The 24,856-nt window shown below is 28.9% G+C and overlaps 3 protein-coding genes across 5 annotated transcripts; 2 read left to right on the forward strand and 1 right to left on the reverse strand.

Moving 5' to 3' along the window:
- Positions 1 to 2,104: 2,104 nt before the first annotated feature.
- On the forward strand, positions 2,105 to 7,419 carry LOC101501261 (CDPK-related kinase 7-like). 2 transcript variants are annotated; one of them, XM_073366111.1, is made up of 11 exons: positions 2,105 to 3,118; positions 3,652 to 3,782; positions 4,024 to 4,065; positions 4,198 to 4,306; positions 5,059 to 5,137; positions 5,216 to 5,521; positions 5,615 to 5,730; positions 6,135 to 6,242; positions 6,315 to 6,377; positions 6,469 to 6,636; positions 6,838 to 7,419. In XM_073366111.1, exons 1-11 carry the CDS (start codon positions 2,588 to 2,590, stop codon positions 6,973 to 6,975), a joined length of 1,791 nt encoding a protein of 596 aa, XP_073222212.1. In that variant the 5' UTR covers positions 2,105 to 2,587; the 3' UTR covers positions 6,976 to 7,419. The 2 variants fall into 2 exon arrangements, with proteins under 2 accessions (XP_073222212.1, XP_004493390.1); XM_004493333.4 differs by having other exon boundaries at positions 2,109 to 3,118; positions 5,225 to 5,521.
- Positions 7,420 to 14,559: 7,140 nt separating this feature from the next.
- LOC101501571 (uncharacterized) lies at positions 14,560 to 18,041 on the forward strand. Of its 2 annotated transcripts, XM_004493335.4 has the most exons (6): positions 14,562 to 15,149; positions 15,235 to 15,287; positions 15,612 to 15,676; positions 15,768 to 15,846; positions 16,927 to 17,232; positions 17,570 to 18,041. In XM_004493335.4, the coding sequence occupies exons 1-6, from the start codon at positions 14,728 to 14,730 to the stop codon at positions 17,722 to 17,724; spliced, it is 1,080 nt and encodes a 359-aa protein (XP_004493392.1). In that variant the 5' UTR covers positions 14,562 to 14,727; the 3' UTR covers positions 17,725 to 18,041. The 2 variants fall into 2 exon arrangements, with proteins under 2 accessions (XP_004493393.1, XP_004493392.1); XM_004493336.4 differs by lacking the exon at positions 15,235 to 15,287 and having other exon boundaries at positions 14,560 to 15,149.
- A 5,258-nt stretch (positions 18,042 to 23,299) lies between these two features.
- On the reverse strand, positions 23,300 to 24,502 carry LOC101488718 (F-box protein At5g49610-like). The gene has a single exon (XM_004493647.1). It carries the CDS (start codon positions 24,500 to 24,502, stop codon positions 23,300 to 23,302), a length of 1,203 nt encoding a protein of 400 aa, XP_004493704.1.
- Positions 24,503 to 24,856: the final 354 nt, after the last annotated feature.

Here is a 24,856-nt window from a genome sequence, read left to right on the forward strand (position 1 = left end):
AAGGTTTTAGGTTAAAAATTCTTTTTGTTTTTTTAATTTTTTTTTTTTTTTTTTTTTTGTTAATTATATCTCTAAAATTGAATTTGAAAGCGTTATTGTTGTTTAAGAAATTTCATCTTATCACGAAAAAATTGATCAAAATCGTGAAAAAATTTATGATTAAGATTCGGTTGATTATGGAGATTCAGAAATCATTTAAGAGACATTTCAAGAATTTGAGGTCTAAATTACACAAAGTTTTGAAAATGTAATCCATGAAATTTTTGGTTCAAATTTATTTAATTCAGTTAAATATCATCTACGAGATAATCATCAATATCCAAATACGTGTATTGTTGGTGTTTGAAGTGATACAATACTAGAGGAAAATGATATTCAAAATTATCAAAAGTCAAATGATTTAGAAATCACTTTCCATTAAAAGGTTGCGATACTAAGTATGACATATTTAAATATTATTGTTATTAACAGTAATATACAATCCAGATTGTTCATGATTTAGATATTATGTGGAGTTTTTTTTATTTTTTTTTAAGAGATAGAGATGCCAATGAATAAATTAATGAAAAACATTTTACGAAATTGATCTCTAAGACAGAAAAAGAAATGATATGCAAATTGAACCTACAATGTATAATTTTTGTCCAAAGGATAAAAAACCTGTATAATTTGATAAATTGGTTAATATTTTCTTTTTTTAGATAAAGTCTACGTCCCCATATTTACTTTTATTCTTTTATTTAAAAAAATTTGGTTTAATTTTTTTTTTGTAAATAATTGTGTATGTAGGAATCATCAAATATATTATACTTTTCAGTAGAAAAAAAATGTAAATATAAATTTTAATGGTTTGAAACATAATTATTGATCATAAACTATTTCATACTTTTTCTGTTCTAGTCATTGACCATTGATGTCTTAATAATTAGTTAGCAAGACAACTTGATTAACGAATAGATCATTTGATATTAATAAGTTAGTAAAAAATAAAACCAAATTAAATAATCCATACACTTTGTTAATCCATATATAGGCATATGAAATCCCATTCTCTCCTTTTATTATAAACCAAAAAATCTATATGCTGGTTGTTTTGCTCCATGATTGTTATTATCATTAGTTTTCTGGCATTTTTCTTGTAAGCTTAGAACATTCCATTTGTTGCTTCTTACATATTTAGTTCCACTTAAGAAATGCTTCAACAATTAAAAAATGTAGCTGACTCAAAAGGTTACAATCTGTCTCTGACACATCAATGAAAAAAAAATTGCCATCTAAGACAGATCACCAAATTATTGTCACCGTGCTTTCAGCTTTAATTTCTCTTCACTTAACAAAACGTTCTCATTTTCACATATCTCAAGTCACTTATTGGCTGCAAAATAAAATAGACCCACCATGAAAAAACTTTAAAACACAAAATACAAAGCACAAAAAGACAATTTTTCAAAGGTTAAGAAAATAGGGTCAAACTTCAAGAAGGCTTTTTTTTTTTAATAAATAATAAACTGTCTGAATTTCTCAATTGAATACTACAATACATTCCTCTCATATGAAAAATGAATAACCCTTAATTTTTTTTTTTGGGATCATAATAAGGACAGGCTGGAAGGATCCAAAACCAACCCCACTCACTATTATTGTTAGAGAAGAAACCAACACTACCCTCTCCAATAAAGTGTATTTCTGTACACAAAACTCTTTCCTTTTTCTAACCTTTGATTTCTAAGAAAAGATGAGTTGAGAAATAATTAAAATTATGTTGAGTTTAAGGGAGAATGATTAGTTCTATATTAATTATAAATAAATTAAATATATAAAAAATTATTTATATATTTAATATCTTAAGATTATAAATAAAAGATATAATATTACGATTTATTATAATTATCAGACGTTTGATCAATTGATGCTTTTGTATTTAGGACTCCCCATTGAATTTTGGTTCAGCTTAATCAGAAAAACTCAAATACTACTTATTTATGGATCACTATTTAATTGAAATTGAAACTCATTAAGTATTAAGCAATTGAGTATATATACACAAACTCTTTAAGACTTGTTAAAAGAAAAATAAAAAAATAAAAAAATAAAAAAAGACACTCTTACAAAAGCAGAATAAAGGTAAGAGAGAATGGTTTCTTTTCCTTTTCTCTTGCAGACTCTGCTAAGCATCTTTGCCTCACTTTCCCATCCTTTTTCTCACCTCTCACTCCTTCTCATTCCCGTTCCAATTTTTAATTTTTAATTTAATATTTTTTTTAAACTAAGTAGTTTTCTTTGTTTCATCTTCTTCTATTCTACTTCACCTTCATATTCCTTTCCTAATTCTAGCTACAAATTCCCTTCTTCTTTACTTTCAAAATCCTTGCAAAATTTTCCTCTCCGAGATCAATTTCCTTATCTACAAAAGAATTCAAAACCCCCCTTCTCAGATTTCTCATTTTTTTACACAGTAAATGAAAGTCCTAATCTTTTCTCCTGAAAAATCATAACACATATTAACCCTTTTATGCCCTCAATTTGTTTCATCTTTTTCACCTTCCATTGATCTTAAAAATCTAAACTTTTTTCCATTGGGTGCTTCATGGGACTCTGTCATGGAAAACCCATTGAAACCTCACAAAGAGAAAGAGAAATTTCATCTTTCCAAAGTGAAGAGATTCTGCAACTACCACCACCACAACCAACAACAACAACAACAAGTTCTCATCATCATGCAACTACTAAATCATCATCAAAGTTTCCATTTTTCAGTCCAAGTCCATTACCAAGTTTCTTCAAAAACTCACCAGCAAATTCAAATTCAAGTGTGAGTTCAACACCACTTCGGATCTTCAAACGCCCTTTTCCACCTCCTTCTCCTGCGAAGCATATTCGAGCACTGCTCGCTAGGCGACATGGTTCTGTGAAGCCTAATGAAGCCACAATACCTGAAGGGAGTGAGTGTGAGGTTGGGTTGGATAAGAGTTTTGGATTTTCAAAGCACTTTGTTACTCATTTTGAGCTTGGACAAGAAGTGGGTCGTGGCCATTTTGGTTATACTTGTTCGGCTAAGGGTAAAAAAGGAAGTTTTAAGGGTCATGATGTTGCCGTTAAAGTCATTTCTAAATCTAAGGTCTAGTTTCATTATTTTTCATGCTTTACTCTTTCAATTTTTGTTCTAACTAATTTTTGTATTTTTGTTTTGAATTGATTTTTGGTGTTAGTTATAGGTATGGTTTGTGATCTGTGTATTGGTGTGAAATCATGCTGTGGAAGTAGTTAAAGATGCAACTTTTAAGTTAAATGGATTGTGGTTATTGGAAGAAAAAGTTTTGCAATTTTTTTTGATGGAATGGCTTTTCTGTGATTAGGTTCTATGTCTCTTTATAAAGAGCTGTTCATTATTAGGGTACACATGTTTATGAGTATTTCATGCCTTGTATTTATGTGGAAAGTCCAGCTTCTTAGATTTTGAAATTGCGGATAGATATATGTGATTGTGATAGATTACAGCATTTTGTTTTCAAGGAAGTAGCTTCCGTTGATTTATTTTCATTCTACACTAATGAAAAGTTACTGTTATGATAAGGGTTAATCTTTGGCTGTTAATTTTATTAAATCAGCTATGTGCTCTTTGTACTTACCATTTTTAGCAATGTTTGGCAGATGACAACAGCAATCGCTATAGAGGATGTAAGAAGAGAAGTTAAGATATTGCGAGCTCTAACTGGACATAAGAATCTCGTACAATTCTACGAATCCTATGAAGACGACGAAAATGTTTATATAGTCATGGAGTATGTTCTTTATTATCCTTATATATTTTTGTCACAACTTCACTAGTTACCCTCATAATCTTCAATTCTACTGAAAATTTAGTAATATAAATCCAAGTCCTACGAGCGTTATTTTTTATTAAAGTTGACCTATTACTTTCCTTTGTTTGGAGATATTGTATTGATTAAGCAGGAAAATGAAAGTTATTAATTAAGTTGATAAATAAGGAGCTAACATTCTACTATATCTTGTGCTATACAGATTATGCAAAGGAGGCGAATTACTAGATAAGATTCTTTCTAGGTAACAAATACTCTCCAATTTTTTATTTTTCCCTGCCTCAAAGTTGGAAAGGAGATTTTCCGGTTGCATTATTTTACTGTTACCATCATTGGAGACATTCTGATCAGCTCATATTTGATTATGATTTTATAGGGGTGGAAAGTACTCAGAAGAAGATGCCAGAGTTGTTTTGATTCAGATATTAAGTGTGGTAGCATACTGTCACCTACAAGGCGTTGTACACCGCGATCTCAAGCCAGAGGTAATCTATTCGTATTAAGAAAATCAAATTTTCACGGTATACATGGGAAGCTCATATATTCCTTCCATTTGATAACCACGTGTCACACTCCTATCACTCGCACAAAACGACATGCGGTTCTCTTTTACAGTTTCAATGTCTGTTTCTTTCATAGACCCGTGTTGCAACACGTGTCAGTGCTACTATTTAGTTCATTAAGTTGATCAATGCTTAGCCCGGAAAGTTGATCATTTATTTTTTTCTTCCTTTGGGTTTAATTAGAAATAATGACGTTGTTATTTTCTGACCTTGAATTTGCTTGTTTAAGAATGCATTGCATAAGTTTGTGCTATGAAGCTTCTAAATAATTCAATCTTTGTCCACTGTTGTAACTAAGCCTTGCTATTGTTTTGCACTGGGGTCCATATCTCAAATTAATGATAATGATTTCATCGGAAATGTTCTTAATTTTAGTATTACAAATTTCCGAAAAAAATAAAAAATTCAGTATTACACTTACAAGTAAAGTCAGACAGAAAGGAACGTCATTGGCTGAAAATTTTCTAGATAGCTTAATTAATAAAGCTTGCATTTTCATTTTATTTACTCTTCGAGTGTTTATGATTATAGATTATAGTTATTGTTTCTATGCTCTCTTCAGCATATTTAACAAGTTTACTTTGAATTTTAACATATTTTAAATACTTCACCAAACACTAGAAAATTTTAACATTTGTTTTTCAGAAAATGTTACATTTTGTTATATGCTGCAGAATTTTCTTTTTTCTTCCGAGGAGGAAAATTCCACACTGAAGGCCATTGACTTTGGACTTTCTGACTATGTAAAGCCAGGTCTGGCCTATTGCCTCACACTATATTTTCTCCGATTTTTTAAAGTAAAATTAAACAACATGCGCTAACAATCAGCAGTTTTTGCAGATGAGAGATTGAACGATATTGTTGGAAGTGCATATTACGTTGCCCCTGAAGTTTTGCATAGATCTTATGGAACAGAAGCAGATATGTGGAGCATTGGTGTAATTGCTTATATTTTGTTGTGCGGAAGCCGACCTTTTTGGGCCAGGACAGAATCTGGCATATTTCGGGCCGTCCTTAAGGCAGATCCAAGTTTTGACGAAGCTCCTTGGCCTTCTTTATCGATCGATGCAAAAGATTTTGTGAAGAGGTTATTGAATAAAGATTATCGTAAAAGACTGACTGCGGCTCAGGCTCTCAGTATGTGTTCTGCTTCCAATTGATTGTTGTGGTACTAATTCTCATCTTAAAATCTTATGAACTTTCTTGCTCATAGCTTGGTTTTATGCTTAGGTCATCCATGGCTGGCAAATCACACTGAGGATATAAAGATACCATTTGATATGATAATTCACAAGCTTGTCAAAACTTACATATGCTCGTCTTCTTTACGCAAATCAGCATTAGGGGTATGTACTATCTTATTACCCTTTCCATTCTATTTCTATTTTTTTAATATATATGTATTTGAAAAAAATGAATTTGTTTGTTGATTATGCTTAAGATGTGTTAAATTTTCGCCCCCTTACAATTTTTCCTAATTCCGTCGTTGAAAGGAGGAAATGAGAAGAAGAAAAAATTGTTTGCTAAACTTGGTAGAACCTTGAGTAGGTTTTAGCCTGCCCTTCCAAAAGGAAAACAGTTAAGATAGTATTGAAAGAAAGACAGAATCTCAGAGCACATGTAGTATGAACATGATAATGAGCATTGATTAATTACATTATTAGTTGACAATTTGAGCACATGTAGGTGTTTTGTGTACTTGCCTGTCGGTCTTGTGTAATAATGTATTGAAGTTTTGTCATTTTGGAAGGCTCTTGCAAAGACATTGACATTGGTGCAGCTAGCATATCTCAGAGAACAATTTACTCTTTTAGGGCCAAACAAAAGTGGCCTAATCTCCATGCAGAACTTCAAGACGGTCAGTACATGTTGAAAGTTTTTGTATTTTTTCGCCAAATAATTTTCAAGATGTTAACATTTACATTAGCAGGCTATTTTAAGGAGCGCCACTGATGCCTCGAAGGATTCACGGGTATTAGATTATGTGAACATGGTAAGTTTGTGAGGGATTTTAACTTTTCATTTCAAGCTTCAATTGAAGTTGTTTCCCTTGATATTGAATTGTTACTTTAACACTGTTGCAGGTTAGCTCAATCCAATATCGAAAATTAGATTTTGAGGAGTTTTGCGCTGCTGCTATAAGTGTTCATCAACTGGAGGGAATGGAAAGCTGGGAGCAACATGCAAGGCGTGCCTACGAGCTGTTTGAAAAGGATGGAAATAGACCAATTATGATTGAAGAGCTTGCTTCGGTACTCTTCTTGCACAATACCATTCTGTCTAAAATACCAGTATATGTAGATTCTTAATATATCTACATTTGATCAACATGACTTATATAACAGAAAATGAGATTCTTGATTATCAATATACTTTTACTAACTGAAAATGACTTCCACAATACACTGCATTTATAATTTTTACGAAGCTTTTGTAATTTTGATTTATTCCAGGAACTCGGGCTTAGCCCCTCAGTACCAATTCACGTGGTACTCCAAGATTGGATAAGACACTCAGACGGGAAGCTTAGTTTCTTGGGGTTTGTCAGACTCCTGCATGGAGTTTCGTCTCGTACGTTTCACAAGGCTTGAGAGAAAACATACATGATTGCTATTGTTTTTTTCTTGACCCTATTGATCATGAGATCTTTTGATGAGATTTGAATGCATGACTCATGAGAAAAAAAAACTACAACAAATCTCTTCATTATGATTCCAAACATGGCTTATGCAAACCAAAAGCCTATATATATAACTTGTTGGGAGTTTCCTTGTGATGCTATATGCAAGATGTCTTGTTGTTAAAGTGCTTCCTTCAAGAGTTCTACAAACTCAAAAAACACTTTCCTCCACCCTTGTTGTATTGCTCTCTTTAAGTTTGAGATCTATGGTGCTGGAGATAAGAGGCTTGTACAGATTAAAGTAGAGAGCACAAGTTCTACTTAGGAGTAGTGGAACTTCTATAAAATGAGTTGTTTTTTGAGTTTATCTCTTGTGTACCCATGGAACTTATGAATAAATTATTTCCGATGTGTACTCCTTTGATAGTTGGCAATGCAACTTTTTTTTTTCCTAATCAAATTTTATATATTAAATTTGAGTGTTTATTCTTGAATTTAGTCAATGATAATTTGAAGTTGCAGTTGCAATTGCGTCCACATTATTGAGAATTTTGAGGTCTTTACTTTACAACTGGATTATGATTGTATGCTTATGCATGTAATAGCTTTGAAATTGTTGCCTTTCATAGATCCGACAAGCTACTTCTTTACTAAGCCTCAACATATTATTATGTGTAAATAATTTTATAAAATTATTTGAGTTTAACTTCATTAATTATTTCTTTAATAATATATCTTTAATTAATTTATATTTTTTTCTTGGAATTGACTAAAAATATAATGACGACATTAACTAATTTTTTTATTTTTTTTTATCTCAGAATAAATTTATAAAAACAATGTAAATTGTTAACAAATAAAATATTACTATAAAATTTTTATTTATCTTGAATTGACTATTATTGGAGTCTTATATTTAGAGAGATGCTTCTTATGTATAGAATGAAGATATGAAAACAAGCATGTGTTCCTTCAAAACTTACCCCACTCTAACCACTTTTCCTTAGACTCTTCATATCAACGAGTTTCTTCTTGTCCCAATGTATGTGTTGTCATAGTGTCCTATATAACTATTTTTTCGGTCAACTGAAAATGGACGTTAAAAATACTTAGGGCACACTCATTAAAATTAGAGCTGTCAAAAAAGTCCAAAACTCTAAAGTATTTTTTTTAATTTATTTTATTAAGTCTTTAATATTAGATTCTCTATCAAAATAATTATTTTAAAGCCCCGACTTGTTATTTCATCCGGTTTAAGGGAGGGGCTTATAAGCCCCAAATATTTTGTTAAGTTTGAAATTTTTTTTCTTAAAAAATTATCAAAATTTATGTTTTTCAAAAATAAAAAAATTTCTCAGAAATTTGTGAGAAAAATAAATAAAAAACTCTTGACAAAATTGATTTTTTTTCTTGAATAAAAAACAATTGTAGATCATATTTTATCGGAGAAAGTTATTTCTTAAAAAAAAATAAAAAATAAAATTGTCAAATTTTTTTTTGAAAGATGGACCTGGAGCCCACTAAACTCATAAAATTTTAGGAGGCTTTTAGTGTTAGGTGTTTTCTTTTTTGGGTCTTTTAAATTATAAATTTTTTTAACCCCTCCAACATATGGGTCGGAGCCAATAATTGGGAGACTTGTCAAATTGACAGTTCTAGTTAAAATACATATCTAAATTGATAAATGTAGAAGTGACTTTCATAAACATAGAGGAATTTTAGTAGCGAGGGTGGATACAAAGTAACGCACATCACAATAGACTAAACTAGAGGTAGAATAATAGGGAATTCATATGGCCGAAGCTCTTTTTTTAGTCTTGCTAACAAGCGCTTCTTTAAGTAAGGATACTTGTTAGTATCTTTCTTATTTTTATACCATTGATTGATCTTTGTCGCAACTCATTTTTATTTTGCAAACGTTTTCAATCTCAAACCTTTTAATAAGATATTTTTAATTATTAGTCTATTGTTTCGCTTGAGAAAGTTTATTTTCTCACACCGAAATCTTCTCAAAAGTCCTCAAATTTTATCTGAATTAGTTAATTTAGATGTGTATTTAACACGTCCAAATTAGCTAATCGAGATGTACCTTCAAATTGGCTAATCTAAACGTACATTCATCTGGTGCTATATTGGACTTCCGAACAGTTCCACACATCAACGACTACTACTCTTGCATAGTAATTAGGATGTGGTAAATGCTCATTCAACCCCCATGTTTGCTCATTTTTACTAGAACTTAGTTTTCGATGGTGTAAAATGATAGTGTAAAATAGACTACTACATCCTAACTTTCGATATTGTATCAGAGAGCGGATGAACATTTTGCATAAGATGTTTTATCCATGTTGCCTCCACCTAATGGTCTATTTTGGAACTAGGCCTCCATAATGGAACAAAATTGGGCTGGGATAAGAATGAAGCATGCACAAATTTTCAAATTTAGCTTTAAGGATATTCAACCACTTCAATTTATAAATGGGGAAACTATTAACACCCCCAATTTTTATAAAACACCCACGTCTGATAATTTATAGTGGTTTACTTTTTCGTACTTTTTGTGTCGGTGATTTATTTTTTGGACAGTTTTTGTTATATAGTAATAAGGTGGGGGTGTGTTATCGAAAACGGAGGTGCTAATAGTTACACTCATATTTTAAACCTCGGATTTTTTATAACAGGACTAGCATAGTAATAGAGTCTAGAGCAACATGTATGGAACCAGAGCAACTAACCATCTTGCGAATCAATAATAAGTTGAGGATGAAAACCGATAAGACTCACTTGCTATTTGGAGTATTAAGTGCTCACATTTGATATCACAATTGAGTTTTTCAAATTACAATTTTTTAAAAGTCGTCAAAACTATAAGTTGTAACTTTTTTAAAATTATAATAATTATTTAATTGTTGTTCAATCGTAACCTGTCAATTTTTTATTTATTTAATTTTTTCGAATTTTATATAGGTTCTACTCTATATGACAATAAGATTAAGTTAATCTTCATCAATTTCAACCATCTCTCTAACATGATATCTAGTGTCATTATTAATAATACAATGCTAGAAAGTCACCCATACGATACGACGACATATTCAAAATTGTTCGACCCATCATCAAGGGAATTAGGTACCTACTTTTGGCCAAGAGATTGACTACCCAATAGATAGAGCTACAAGGTAATTAAGTACTAAAATGAACTATTGTAAATCTTAATTACCTTATTGAATTTTACATAGGGAGTTCAAATCATTCCCACCCACTTGATTCACCTAAATCCACCCAAAGCAAACTTTTGGATAGACAATTAATGTCTTCTCCTTACTTCATTCATCAGCATATGAATCCCAAAAAATAGTCTTTTTGCATGCACCATATGCCCTTTTTAAGAGAGAAAAACAAGTCTGGTCTTTGTATCCTTCCTCTAAAGGGAGTTCTTTCTATTAAGGATAAAAAGTTGTGTGTAGCCAAAACTGAATGTGAAATACACGATAAAAAATCATGTCGAATGACCTACACATGCTTTTGAAGTTGTTTAAGGATAGCTTATTTCATCCGTCCTAATGGGTCACTTCATTGTCCTCGCCCCGACATGAAAAGCTTCAAACCCGGAGGTTGTGTTTTTTTGCCTCTTTCCAATATCCCTTCATCAACCACCCTATCGCTCGACCTAGGGTAAGTTCAACCATTTGCTCCAGGTTCGTGCTCTTTCTCATAACTCGTCTAAAGTGTTTCATAAAAATAGTGCACTTTGATGTTAGTGTAAAATCAACTTGTAAGGTGAGGTGTGTCACTCTTTATAAAGTCTTATTAAGTTCTACTTCTTATCAATGTTGGAATTGGATTTTTTCTCTCAATAATATCATCTAAAAATGTGTTTATTAGTGGAAGACATATCTCAATATAATGTACCACTTTTTAGAGGTACTTTAGAGAAAGAAGAATTACACAAAAGAAACTATTATAAAAACTACATAATTTCATATTTTTAAATAAACTCACATGACTAAACAAAAATACTCATATAACAGACTACAAAACTTAATATATTATTATATCTATTCAAAATCTATTGGATCACCGCTATCTTATCACTTAGATCACACTCCATATGTTCAAATTTTAAATAGAAGAGGTGTATTGAGAATTATGAAGTACAAATACCGACACATAAATCAAACATGATACTGACACGTCGACATCGATAATTTTAAAAAATAAATTAATTGAAAGTAATTAAAATGTTAGTATTTAGTCCGTGTCAGATACCGTGACACGTTTTCGATAAGAGGAGAAGAAAATATGTATACTACAAAAACAAAGATTGAGAGTCTCACATAATGAGATATGATCGCCTATAATCGTCTTTATAAGTGAAATATATTCCTCATGTTGAGTAAATCAAAACGCAATTTTAAGAATTTGTAACCAACTTCTTTACTTACTCAAAAGCTGTTAAAAGCAAGACTATGTGGCGCAACATGCTAGGCGCAACATGCTGCATACTAGACCACACCTGGTTGGTTATATTTCGAGATTGGATTGGCTGACAGAAGAAGAAAGTTGTTTGTTGCCAACCAACAACTGTTTGTGGAGAATACAAATACAAATGGAACCCACACTCATATGTGTGTTTACTTGTTGTCTAGAATCAAGTTCTCTACATCTTTTTCAAAAATCGTGACTTACTTGACTCAAGCTTTTGTAAAGAATTAGGCATTATGCATTCTTTGCGGGCCTTGTTGTATATATGAAAAGTTGCCCTCTTATTGTTCCACTTGTCAAATTATTTATCATACCTCGGCCAATTCCAGATCATCTATTCAATAATGTCCCAAAAATACACATTACATTAGTTGTATAAATAAGATTTAGATTTTGTAAAAATATCTCGAAGTTCATCCTTGTAAATATAAAAATTGTGGTTCAACAAGGAGACTTGATTAAAAATAATCAATTAAACTCCTAAATATGAATATCCCATGATTATAATTGCAGTTTCTATACTTTCTAATGTTATTTCTGAATTAATGTGAATGTAATTGTCAAACTTGAAAAGATTAAAATGAGAAAAATTTTAAAAATATTTCTCTCAACTTCAGCACTTCTAAATATAATAATGATATAATGTGAACGATGATGCTATTGTACTTATGTCTAAATATCATATGTATGATATTATTAAATAAGAAAATGATTTAATTCGTATATATTATCGATGTAAATAGTTTTTATAACTTATATATAAAAATAGTGTTTATATTATTTATATATTATAATCCTTACATCATTAAAAATATCTAATTTTAATAATAACTATTTTAAAAGTCACATAGCTATTTTATTTGTTCATTTCCCATGAATTTTAGTCTAAGTACTTTTCTTATGTTTCTTATTTATTAATAATTTATTTTGTTTCTTCTACAAAATATTTGTCACATCCAATAATGGGTGTGGGATAATCATTTACGACCATAATCACGAGTTAATATGTAGTTTTAATATCTAGTAACTTCTTATAAATGTGATTTTTTCGCATTAGTGTTATTTTTTTAAATTGATTTTTTTTAATGTGAGTTTTTTGCATGATACAAATATTTGTAATGTTATTTTTTAAATTAATTTTTTTTTTTATCATTCGCTCTATGATAAAAAAAAAGTTATACTTAATTTACTCTCATGTTTATTATTTTCAAATAAATTATCTATATATTACACCAAACATACTACTTACTCCCTTAGTTACTTTTCAAGTGAAACAAATAGATGTGCTATTTGGAAGATGAGTTTGGTCACAATACTCTTTTTTATTTCCTTATATACGCCACATCTACTATAGGTCCAATTGTGATAAACCATCTACGTACTTGCCAATATGCACGAATGAATCAAATGATTCTTCCCCAGCTATCTCCAAAAATATTAGAGATTTTTCTATAATATTTCATACAAAAAAGAAAAATAAAAAGAATTTCAGCTCAATTTTTTTTTTAATCTCTAAGGCTAATTTAGGGGTTTTAAAGGATTTCTATTTTTTTTCTTCCTTGTCAGATTAAAGGTGTCTCATAATCAATTTGATTGACTACATATTTATTTAAATAAGTGGTCTACATATTTTTTCTTGTGTTAGTTTTTTAATATCGTTATTTTATTTGTCATCTTAATGTATTACTAGTTAGTTTTTCGTTTAGTCGTGGTGTTTATTTATTTTGATTTGTTCGATTAACTTTAATTAATTATAAATTTAGTCAAGAATTTAATCATTATTTATAGATATTTTATCATTTTATACTATTAATTTAAATTAAAAGATATTTCTATCCCTCTGATATAGATAATCCAACTAAACTTTTAGTAAAAAAAAATTAATTATAAAATATTATTTATTGATAAAAATTTGTGAGATTGTTTCAGAAAATTCATAAGAACAATTTATAAAATATTTTTTTTATAGTTTATCATATAGATTATATATATAAGGTAATTTATGAAAATAGTTTAATTTTACCATTTGTTAAACATTTAAACACTTGTATAGAAAAATATTTTATAAAATAAGCGCCAATCTAGTTTCATTTTACCATTATAAAAGAATAATTTATATTTATGCATTTATATTAAACACATTTATAAAATAAGCGTTTAATTAAGATATTTATATAAAAAAAATGATGAGAGATTAAAATTATATTTAAAGAGAATTACACTCATTTAATAAGATCGTTTTAGATAAATATTTTTTTAAAAGTAACTTTAAAATTGTAAGCTATTATCATATAGACCATATCTATAAATCTTGATATTAATTTATAATCATTTATTATGTTATCAAAATCCGTCAAAATTAATGTTATTGATCTTAATGCAACATAATCACATAGAAAATTTATTATAAATTCATATATATATATATATATATATATATATAATCTATATGATAATAATTTTGAATCCAACGACTCATTTTGTAAAATATTTATACTACACAGGGTTATTGAATTAGTGTATTCTTAAGTTTTGTTTGATAAAATTAGCTCATAACTTTATAGTTTAAAACTGATAGTTGATATGTTAAATGAGTGTTTGGTAAAATTGATGATTCAACTAGTTTAAAATGTAAAATAACAGAAAAAAAATATTTATAATTAAAAATAAATTTTATCAATTGATGTTTAAAAAATATTTTAAATTTTTTTTTTATTAATTTAAAATTTATCAATTTGATATATATTTTAAATTAAAAGAAATAAACACATATATTTTTTTAAAAAAATAGTAATTGTTTTAATTTTTTTTAAACAATTTAAAATTATAATAAAAAACTATTATTATTTTAAAATAGTACTTATTAAAATTATATAAACTATTTATTTAAATGAAATCAATTAAAAAAGATAAAAATAAAATTGAATTATGATAATAAATATAAAATTAGAAAAAAATAAAAATAAACTATGTAATATAAAATATTTGAATGAAGTTATAAAAAATTATTGTAAATTATAAAGTCATAAATTAGTGATACTTACTATACAGGGTGTGACTCTATAAGTTTAGTAACTTATTGGTCAGTTGTTCTTTAAAAGGCTCACACGAAAGTGAAGACGAAGAACCGGTGTTTATGTATTTATCTATTTATTTCGAAAATCGATTCCCCTAATTTCTGAGAATTTCAGTCACAAGTTTTTTAAATTGAATCGAATTCGAATTTCCCGTTGTTGTGATGCCTTACCTAGTCCGAGAGAATCTCTTCATCAGCAACATCAACGATGCTGCTGAGATTCTCCAAAACGGCACCGTTCACAACAACAACAACATCACACACATACTCTCCGTTCTCAGCTCCGCTTCCATTTCCTTCTTCTCCGAATGGCGTTCCACCTTCTCCATCCCCGTCAAAGAGATCTCCAAACTCCACGTCACCGACCTCCCCTCCGCCTCCAAGTTCGCTCTCTCGCCGGACAAACTCCTCTACTCGCTCGAGTACGCCGGTAAAGACCTCAAGCTCGTCAGAATGGCAATTCCTCTTAAGGATACAGAGAACGAGAATTTGTTGGATTACCTTCAAGTTTGCATCGATTTCATTGATCGTAGTAGGAAAGAAGGTTCCGTTTTGGTTCACTGTTTCGCTGGTGTTTCTAGAAGGTTCCAATCATCACTCTCACACTTCAATATTTTTTCTCAGTTCATGTGTGTTTAGTGTTATTATTAGGGTTGTTTTTTTTTTCAGTGCGGCGATTATTACGGCTTATTTGATGAGAAGCGAAAATCTGTCACAAGAAGGTGTGAAATGAAATCGATACAATACAATACAATTCTTTGTTTAAAGTCTTCAGGACTTCGCGTTTTTGGTACATGCAAGTTGCTTTCTTCTTTTTTTTTTTTTTTTTTTTTTACAATGATTTTTAGTTTACTTAACCATACATATAGATGAATGAAAATCAAAGTTTTCGACAGTGCTTTGTAATAATATAGTTGTTCGTATGAGTGTCTTTTCAAAGTGGACTCAAAACCTCTATTTATTTATTTATTTATAATTTTCCAAGTAAAATAAATTTGAAGATATCTGATTATTGAATTCATGTTCTGTGTTTTCATTTACTGCAGATGCCCTTGAATCTTTAAGACAGAGCTGTGAATTTGTTTGCCCCAATGATGGTTTTCTTGAGCAGGTGTGTGTTGTGAAGGTCCCTCTATGTGCTGCCACAATTTTTTTAATTGAAAACGAAGATTATGACATTCTTTATTTTTTTATTGCCTTAGTTGAAAATGTTTGAGGAGATGGGTTTCAAGGTTGATCAATCTAGCTCTATATACAAGCGCTTTCGTCTCAAAATACTCGGTATGGCTTCGGCACCATGACTTCCTTCTTGTTGTGGGGTCTTATGCTCATATACTTCTTGTTAGTTTCATGATGGCACAACAAAGAATAGACAGACAATATTTGTTCATTATTTGTGGGGTGCACGATGCACATACATCTTTTACTTTTTTGTCATGCGTCATCACTGGATTAAAAGAGCTCACTTTTTTCTCTTCTTATTTTTCATCTCAACTTTGTCACTGTTTATTCTCTTCGTTGCAGAGACACCATGTTCTTTCTTGTTGTAATTAAATCAAGAGACACCGTGTCTTTTATAAGTTTTATGATAACAGGAATCATGGTTAGATGGTGGAGTTGTTTCCCCTTCCCAATTCTGTACACAGAAGTTTTAGTCTCAGTGAAAATTAGGTGGTGTTATTTATTCAAAAGAAAAATCTGTGCTTTGGTATGCCCTGTGTTTGTGTTATTATACTCTCTCTGTCTCATTATTTGTCGTTAAAAGGTTTTACACACCTCTTAAGAAAATGATTAAGTGTACTAGTTCTCAAGTTAAAATAATCTTCCTTGACTAAAATACATTTATTAATAGTAGCTAATGGTGTAGTTAGGTAGAAAGATTAATGAATGTAGATTTGGTTGAGACACACTATTAAAGCAGACACTATGAGATGGAGAGAGTATCAAATTAAAACTGGCTATCTTATCATGAGATACATTCAATTTTTACCCCAATCTTTTAAAAAACAACTTTTTAATTTTCATGTTGTTTCTTTCCCTATTTTGTTTAATGTCCTCCTTGTGCTTGTGGAGAGAAGAGAGAAGGCTGTGGTTATGGGAGAACTATGATAATAATTCGAATCAGCTGGTAATGTCTAGTTTATTGCAATAGATTCCCGCATCCGTTTGTATTTATGGATCTAACCATGGTAGTTGTATCCAATTTTGAAGTTAACTTGTTCCTACTAGTAGCTGTTATGGTATTGTGCATATTTTTCTCCTATGTGATCATTTTGTCTAACTCTTACTAGCGACATTGAAACTGGTGTCAGCTAGCACTTTATGTCATATGAGGAAAGATATATCTCTCTTTTTTTTCAGGTGAGAATCATTTCTCAGGGTTGAGGATAGATAGTTCTAAACTTGGTGCAGATCCTGGCGTGCCTGTTGAATCTTCTTCAGAGGTGGACGAAGCTACTAAAGTAAAAAGTAATAGTAGCCCTACATATCGCTGTAAGAAGTGCCGTCGCATTGTTGCATTGCAAGAACATGTTGTAGATCATATTCCTGGTGAGGGTGAGACATCCTTTGGTTGGCAGAAGCGGAGAAGTGGCAATCCTTTTAACAAGTCTAATGAATCTGAGTGTTCTTCCATATTTATTGAGCCTCTACGATGGATGAAAGCTGGTAAGAAAACACTCAACTACAATGTCAAAACATTATTTTTCCAACAAGCATTGACTTTACATTTCTCATTTATCCAGAATGGCGTCACTATTTTGTATAAGACATTAAGAGTTCTATTTTGTAACATTTTGTAAGTGTATATTACCAATTTTTTTCTTGGAGTATTAATGGATGTTTTCTATTTCCTACATTGTTTGAGTAGATTGTTCTTTGATGAAATGAATCGTGCACATAAATATGCATAAAATTGCTACATTGTTTGAGTATGTTTTTTGATGAAATGAATGGTGCACATAAAAATGGCAATATCTTTTTACTGATATCTCTTGTCACTCAGTTGAGGAAGGCGCTTTGGAGGGAAAGCTGTCCTGTGCTCATTGCGATGCCCGTTTGGGATACTTCAATTGGGCAGGCATACAATGCAGCTGTGGAAGCTGGATAACCCCAGCTTTTCAACTTCACAAAAGTCGGGTAGATATAAGCCCTGTGTAACCCTTGTTTTGCCACTTTATGCATATCCTCATTCTTTGATAAGGCATGCCACTTTTTTCCATTCTGCTCAAGTTTTCCAAGCCGGTCTACTGCCAATGAAGTTATGGAATGATGGATGGGAGTCTTGTTCCATAGACCTGCTCATGTTTTTCAGGCTTGACCAATGTAGAGAGGATTGTAGTTTTGCTTCTTCCTAAATGATTTTTAGGATATACAATTGGAGATTAATTGTCCATTTTCTAGTACATGGTAAGGCATGAGTTGGATTCTTAATGTTAGTCCTAAAAGTGTTATGTTCATGTACCTGGTTTTTTCTATTTCTTATCTTCAAAATTTTCTTTTCCGTTGGAAGAGACCGTGGCTACAAGTTGATATCGACATCTATCTTATATGGGGAATAATACATCTACAATACCTTGAATATACAGATACATTTAATCCTAAGCAATTGGGTCACAACCCTAATGTTCTAGTTGGGCCATAATTAATTTTTAAACGTAAGTTGTCTCTATAATTAGTTGATGATGTCCACGTATAATCAAACGGTTAAATTTTAATTTATTTTTATGAGATTTAAATGGTTATTTAAAAAATTGAACTCTGGATTATTTATTTATTTATTTATGGTGTAATTATAGTTTTGGTCTATCCATTATTATCATTTTACAAAATTGGTCTTTTATACTAAAAGTCTATAGTTTTAGTATCTCTTCTATATTTTTAAATTAAAAAAATTGATTATTTTAATATATTTTAAATGATGTATTATACAATTTTATAATATAGAATCGTTTAATGTATTTATTATTATATATTATTAATTAAATTAAAAATATGAATAAATTTGAAGTTGAAAATTAATTTTTTACATTATTTTATTTTAGTTTTGTGAATGTTAATAATTCTATATCAAAAATTGTAAACTTTTAAAATAAACATCAATTTCGTAAATTAATAAAATAAATGAATTAAAATTATAATTAAATCTTTTACTTATTTTATATGAACTCTGTTATTGAACCTAGGGCCAAATCATTTTCAGTCCAGCCATCCCGGCCCAAAAATTGATTTGTCACTATATAGGTCGATCTATCACTTGAATAATGTGCCAATTAGTCGTGTTATGATTTGTTTGGTGGCTACGAACAGAAAAAGTATCATAAAGAGGAGTTTGATAAGATATTATCCTATCTATCGTTTGATAACAGACTAGGATAATAACATCATGTGAGCATCCACGTAAGATTAAAAAAAAGACAAAATATAATTTAATTGAAAAAAAAAATAAAATAGGATAGTTAATAATAGTATGACATATATTACATATAATATTTAAATGATAAAATTGTCACCATAAAATAATATGTATTTCTTTTCTCTAAATTAACTTGTAATATTTTTTTTGAAAAATTAGAATACTTTTAAATATTTAAATATTATAAATTCTTTTACTCAAAATATTATAAATAAATACAAAAATATTAAATAAATAATAGAATAATCTTATATTTAATAGAATATTACTCAATTATGTGTGGTAGTTAAAAGGAGAAAATTGTTGGACTGTTAAAGGATAAAATTGTTGTAACTTTTATGACGGAATGAATTCCATGGCGTGTGAATTTTATTGGAGGGGGAGTGGTGCAAATCTTCACCCTTAAAAAACATACTTAATTTTTTAATTTTTTAATTTTTTTAATCTTTTATATATGGGGCTAAGATTTCGTGGGAGCGATTTTCTTGTACTTGACCAATGAAAACATAAGTATAACGATCATGTACTGACCAATTATATTGTCTTATATAGAAAAGAGAAATTTGATTTGTCTAGTACACTTTTACAATTTCGTAGACTATTCTATTATTAAGTGCTGTTTGTGTTCCCGTGTGGGTATCATTGCATGAGTGCAACATTTAATCTTCTAATTAAATTTACCTATATATTTTATTGCAATTTGAATAAAACGAAAACTAACCTATGCTATTAGTTTTGCAGTCAATTGAAAGATTACATATGAAAATACTATATGTTATTAGTACTTCAAAAAAATTCTTAAAAAAATTAAAATATACTTCATACTAAAAATTTATTGAGCAAATCTTCTACTTCTTCGATATTTATATGCAACACAAACTAATTTATTTTCAAGAATTACATTTTTATAATACGAAGTAAAACAAAATATATTATCAATGAAATAATTCCACACAGAATTCGTTGAGTAAATAATTTCAAGTCGAGTGAGTATATATGACTTCTATAAAAAAAAATTGAAATAGGAACAAAAATTCGGACACCAAAAAAACAAAGTACATCACTAAATGTTAGATATACAAAAATTTTGATACCAATTTTAATTTTCCTACCTCTAACTTTTGTGGCAATGTCAATTTTTTATGGTGTCATAAAAAATCTCTCTCAAATACATAATAAAAAATATTGGTTGAGTTAGCCAAAAATTAAAAAACAACTTTAGATACACATGAAGAATGGTCCTCTCGAGGTAATTGGTGTAACTCAGCAATATTGTTGTTATATTTTTGGATTAAATCTGGTTGAATGAACAAATAAATATCAATCTTTGACAATGCATTTTGAGTCTATTTCAGTACAAAATACTTGTCTCGTGAAATGCTTGAGAACAACTTGTTAGTATATCTAAATTTGTTAATGGAATTTGCTGGTAACCAAGATGATATCTCCAATAAAACATCATGAGATATTGACGCCATGGTGGTCTTTGTAAGCAAATAAATCTTTAAAAGTGAGAGAATAGAAAAAGTAACTATATCAGAGAAGGATATGAAGTAGGATATTTATTTAGGTACATGGATATTGGATATTATGGTATAACGATACAATGTTAGATCAAACTTTGTAAAAAGATTTATGGCTTAATCAAAATTTGAAAATTTATAATGAGAGTGTGAGGATTAAACATACTACTTTTTCTTCTATTTTGACATGTAGTAAAGATTTAACTATTTCAACTTTTCATTATGAAATATTTGACATTCTATATATATATATATATATATATATATATAAAGAGAGATTTTTTTAATTTTAATTTTTATTATAAATATACATAAAACCTCGCATCTTATCTTTTCTAATAGTATTGATTTGTTTTTCTAGAGAAAATATAGTTGATTTGTTTTTTTAGGGGAAATGTAGTTGATTTGTTATTATTTTTTTATATTATTATTATTATCTGAATTTATAACAAATTATTTCAATCATATATTTTTGGAAACCTTTACGTCATTATCGTATTTTAAATTTATAAAACATTTGATATCTTTTGTATGTTAAATCTTAAATTTAAAATAGTTAAAAACGTGTATCTTGTTAATATTTTTTATGAAAAGAATATCTTATTATTTGATTTGTAATCTGTCAGTAATTTATTCACACCTTGTATATGAGTTCTATGTACGTACCATTACACTGAAAAACAATATAAAAATTAAAGTATTGTTATGATAGTTAATATAAAATAATTTTATATTAACATTTAATAAAATAGTATTACATCTCTATTTCATATGATAAATTTTAAAATAACCTAAAAAATCGAAATCATGATTAAATAATGATTATGTGATAAAGTATGAGTTATTATTAGATATAAAATAATTTTATATTGAAAGTGTATATTTTTAAATTCTATCTTTCAATCAATTAGTGTTAGATTTGTGTCTTTTAATTAACTAATATATAAACGCGATATTTATTGGCCGTTACTAGGAAGTAGAACTTCTTTATACCGTTGTTACTAGAAAGCTGGAGTTCGCTCATATAAGAAAACTTTTAATTCATGAAATATATTTCCATAATAAAAAAGTTAAAATTATGATATATTTTTTAACAGTGTATTTCAAAAACAAAATAAAGTAATATTTTTATTAGCATGTGTCGCTCTAACCTTAATTCTCAATTTTTTTGTTTATAAAAACATATTTTTATCTAAATATTTATTTAATTTATAAAAACATATATTTTTAATCTAGCAGAATTTTCTCAATAAATTATCTTAACTAATTTAATGTTATCCACGAAATAACTCAAATATATATTTTTTTAACTTCTACTTTGATTTTACCCATCCGAGATCTAGTTTTATTTTTATTTTTAATTTATTTTTTAATATAATTTGTTCAATATAACTTCAATTTTAAATAAATAAAATATTTATTATTTTACTCAAATAATTCAACAAACTACTCATATATAAAAGAATAGGATATTATCATGTGATAAAATAAAATAAATATTAAATAAAATAAAGATATAGTAATATAGTCACTTTATAAATATTAACTTATTATATTTTTGATACACATAACAACAAATGATATAATATTAATTTATTATGTATTTGATATACATGATATATTATAAAATATTTAAATGACAAATATTGCTTTATGAAATAGTTATATTTAAATGACATTACTGCTACTGTGTAATAGTTATATACTGAATTTTCTAAATTAACCTACAATACTGCTTAATCCCATGACCGTTAAAAGACTGTTAGTATCCCACTCTCTGGTCAACCACAATGTTTTTTATTTTTTTTATTTTTTTTTATTTTTTTTTTATTTTTATTAAAATGATTTGAATTCTTGATGACATGATATTGATGTTTTTTTTTTAGTAATTGATATTAATGTATTATCAATCATGATAAAATGTATTAATGCAAAATTGTTTGGCAAGTATGGTGGGATTAGTGAAGATTTTCTTATAGATTTGTGTTCTGTTTACAAGATCATCTATATTTAGTTGTTTTATAAGCATTCAATCCAAAACCCACATAAATATAAAAGAGATATTTGAGTTAAGCATTCAATCCAAAGCATCACAATATTATAAATTAAATTTAGGAAAAAACTGAAATACAATACTTTGGGTACCGTTGTTACTGTTTGGCACTGAAAAATCAAAATAATTGCCTTAACTACTTCTCCTAGTTTTAAGTTATAAGTTTCTGAATATATTTGCCTTAACTACTTCTCCTAGTTTTAAGTTAAAATTGTTTCTGAATATTTTTATTTACAGTTTTAGTGAAACACAAACAATATGCATAGTATCAATGGTACTGTACTTAAGTTTGAATCTTAAATTTACCTATATATTTTGTTGCAATTAAAAAAAAAAACAAAATCTAGGCTATGATATTAGTTTTGCAATCAATCAAAAGATTACGTACGAAAATACTTTATGTTTGATAGTAATTATAAATTTTTCTTAAAAAATTTAAAATATACTTCACATTAAAAATTTATTGAACGAATCTTCTACTTCTTCAGTATCTATAGTATCTATATGCAACTCAAACTAATTTATTTCGAAGAGTTACAATTTTCAAATTTTTTTAATACGAAGTAAAACAAATTTTATGAATAAAACCCACACAAAATTCATTGAGTAAATAATTTCAAATCAACTGAGTACATATATATGACTTGTATAAACAATTGAAATAGAGACAAAATTACGAGACAAAATAGACAAAATACATCGAATGTTGATGCTTAAAACCTAAAAGTGTGTTGATTGTGACTATTATAGTTCCTCGTTGAATGATGTTGAAGTAAGCAACAAAGCTTTAGCATCATCTCCACCACATGGGCGCAATGTGTTTGAGTAAGAAGTGAAACTAACCATAGATCCATCACATCCATGCTCACATATTTCCTCAATTCTCATATAATTTTCATTACTAAAGCTCAAACCATACCCATAAACCTTTTTGTTTGTCGCAAACACCAAAAGATCACCATTCATAACACTAAAACCTTTTACCATAGGATCTTTCTCTATCAATCCCAATGCTTTCACCCTCAATTTCAATATCTTTTTCCACACACTACTTTCATACTTGGTCAAAACCCATATTGTAAACACACATTTTCTCAACCTCACTAAACAAATTGATTGATCCATTGAACTATTGACTTTTCCCCATTTAAAAATTCTCATGTCACAACTAATATCATGAAGACCCCTTCTAGCTTCTTTTGGCACATTCAACATAGTTGTTATTCCATTCTCAAAATTGTATGCCATGATATAAGGTCTATAATAAGGACTATCTTTTGTAAAATAAGGAAAACAATCTGAGATATAATGAACAACTCCATTGTGAATCACTGGCATGTCAAATTTCAAGTTCCTACTACCAGTAAAAAAACTTCCTTCCTTTTTCTTCCAAACACCTTCTTTAGTTGCATAAACTTTACATTCTAAATTTGAACACCAATCTTCCTCCTTATCATGAAAAAGAAACACCATGCAATTATCTTGTCCATCGCATTGAAGAACAACTTTGAGATCTGCATCAACACTCGTATAAAGTTGATCAGGAATTGGAATTGGCAACAAAGTTTGTGTTGCAGGGTTGCTGATAAACAGTTGATCTTTGTTGTCACTTGTAGAACGAAAAAGAATCAAACCATTGGATGAAGACAAAATCTTTGCTGAGTTAGCCAAAAAATTAATAAAAACTTTGGATACACCTGATGAATGATCCTCTCCAGATAAATGGTGTAACTCGGCAATGTTGTTGTTGTATCTTTGTGTTAAATCTGGTTGAAAGAACAAACAAGTATCAATCTTTGACAATGAATTTTGAGTCTGTTTCAGTGCAAAATATTTGTCTCGTGGAAAGTTTGAGAAGAATTTGCTAGTAGAGCTAAATTTATAAATGGCTTTTGCTGGTAACCAAGATGATATTTCGAACAAAACATCATGAGGGAGTGAAGCCATTGTTGACTTTAGAAGCAGAGAAATCTTAAGGAAAAAAAAAGGAATAGAGAAACTAACTATAACAAAGAAGGAGATGGAAAAGGGTTATTTGGATATTATGAAGTATAACAATAGTATAGGATGTTGAGATATTTATAGGTTATTGAAATTTCAAAACTGATTTTCCACTCGATCGAAACTTAAAAATAGTAAATCTTCTATTTGATAATCATATCTTTTTTAATCAAAACTTAAAAATAGGAAATCTTCTTTTGATAATCATATCTTTACTAATATATAGTTTGTTTGTTACTATATCTTTTTTATTTTGTTCCCAGTTTAATTGTTATCATTAGGGTTGATTGTGAAGCCTAA

This window comes from Cicer arietinum, chromosome 3 (assembly GCF_000331145.2).
Source record: "Cicer arietinum cultivar CDC Frontier isolate Library 1 chromosome 3, Cicar.CDCFrontier_v2.0, whole genome shotgun sequence".
In the NCBI taxonomy this organism is placed as follows: Eukaryota; Viridiplantae; Streptophyta; class Magnoliopsida; order Fabales; family Fabaceae; genus Cicer; species Cicer arietinum.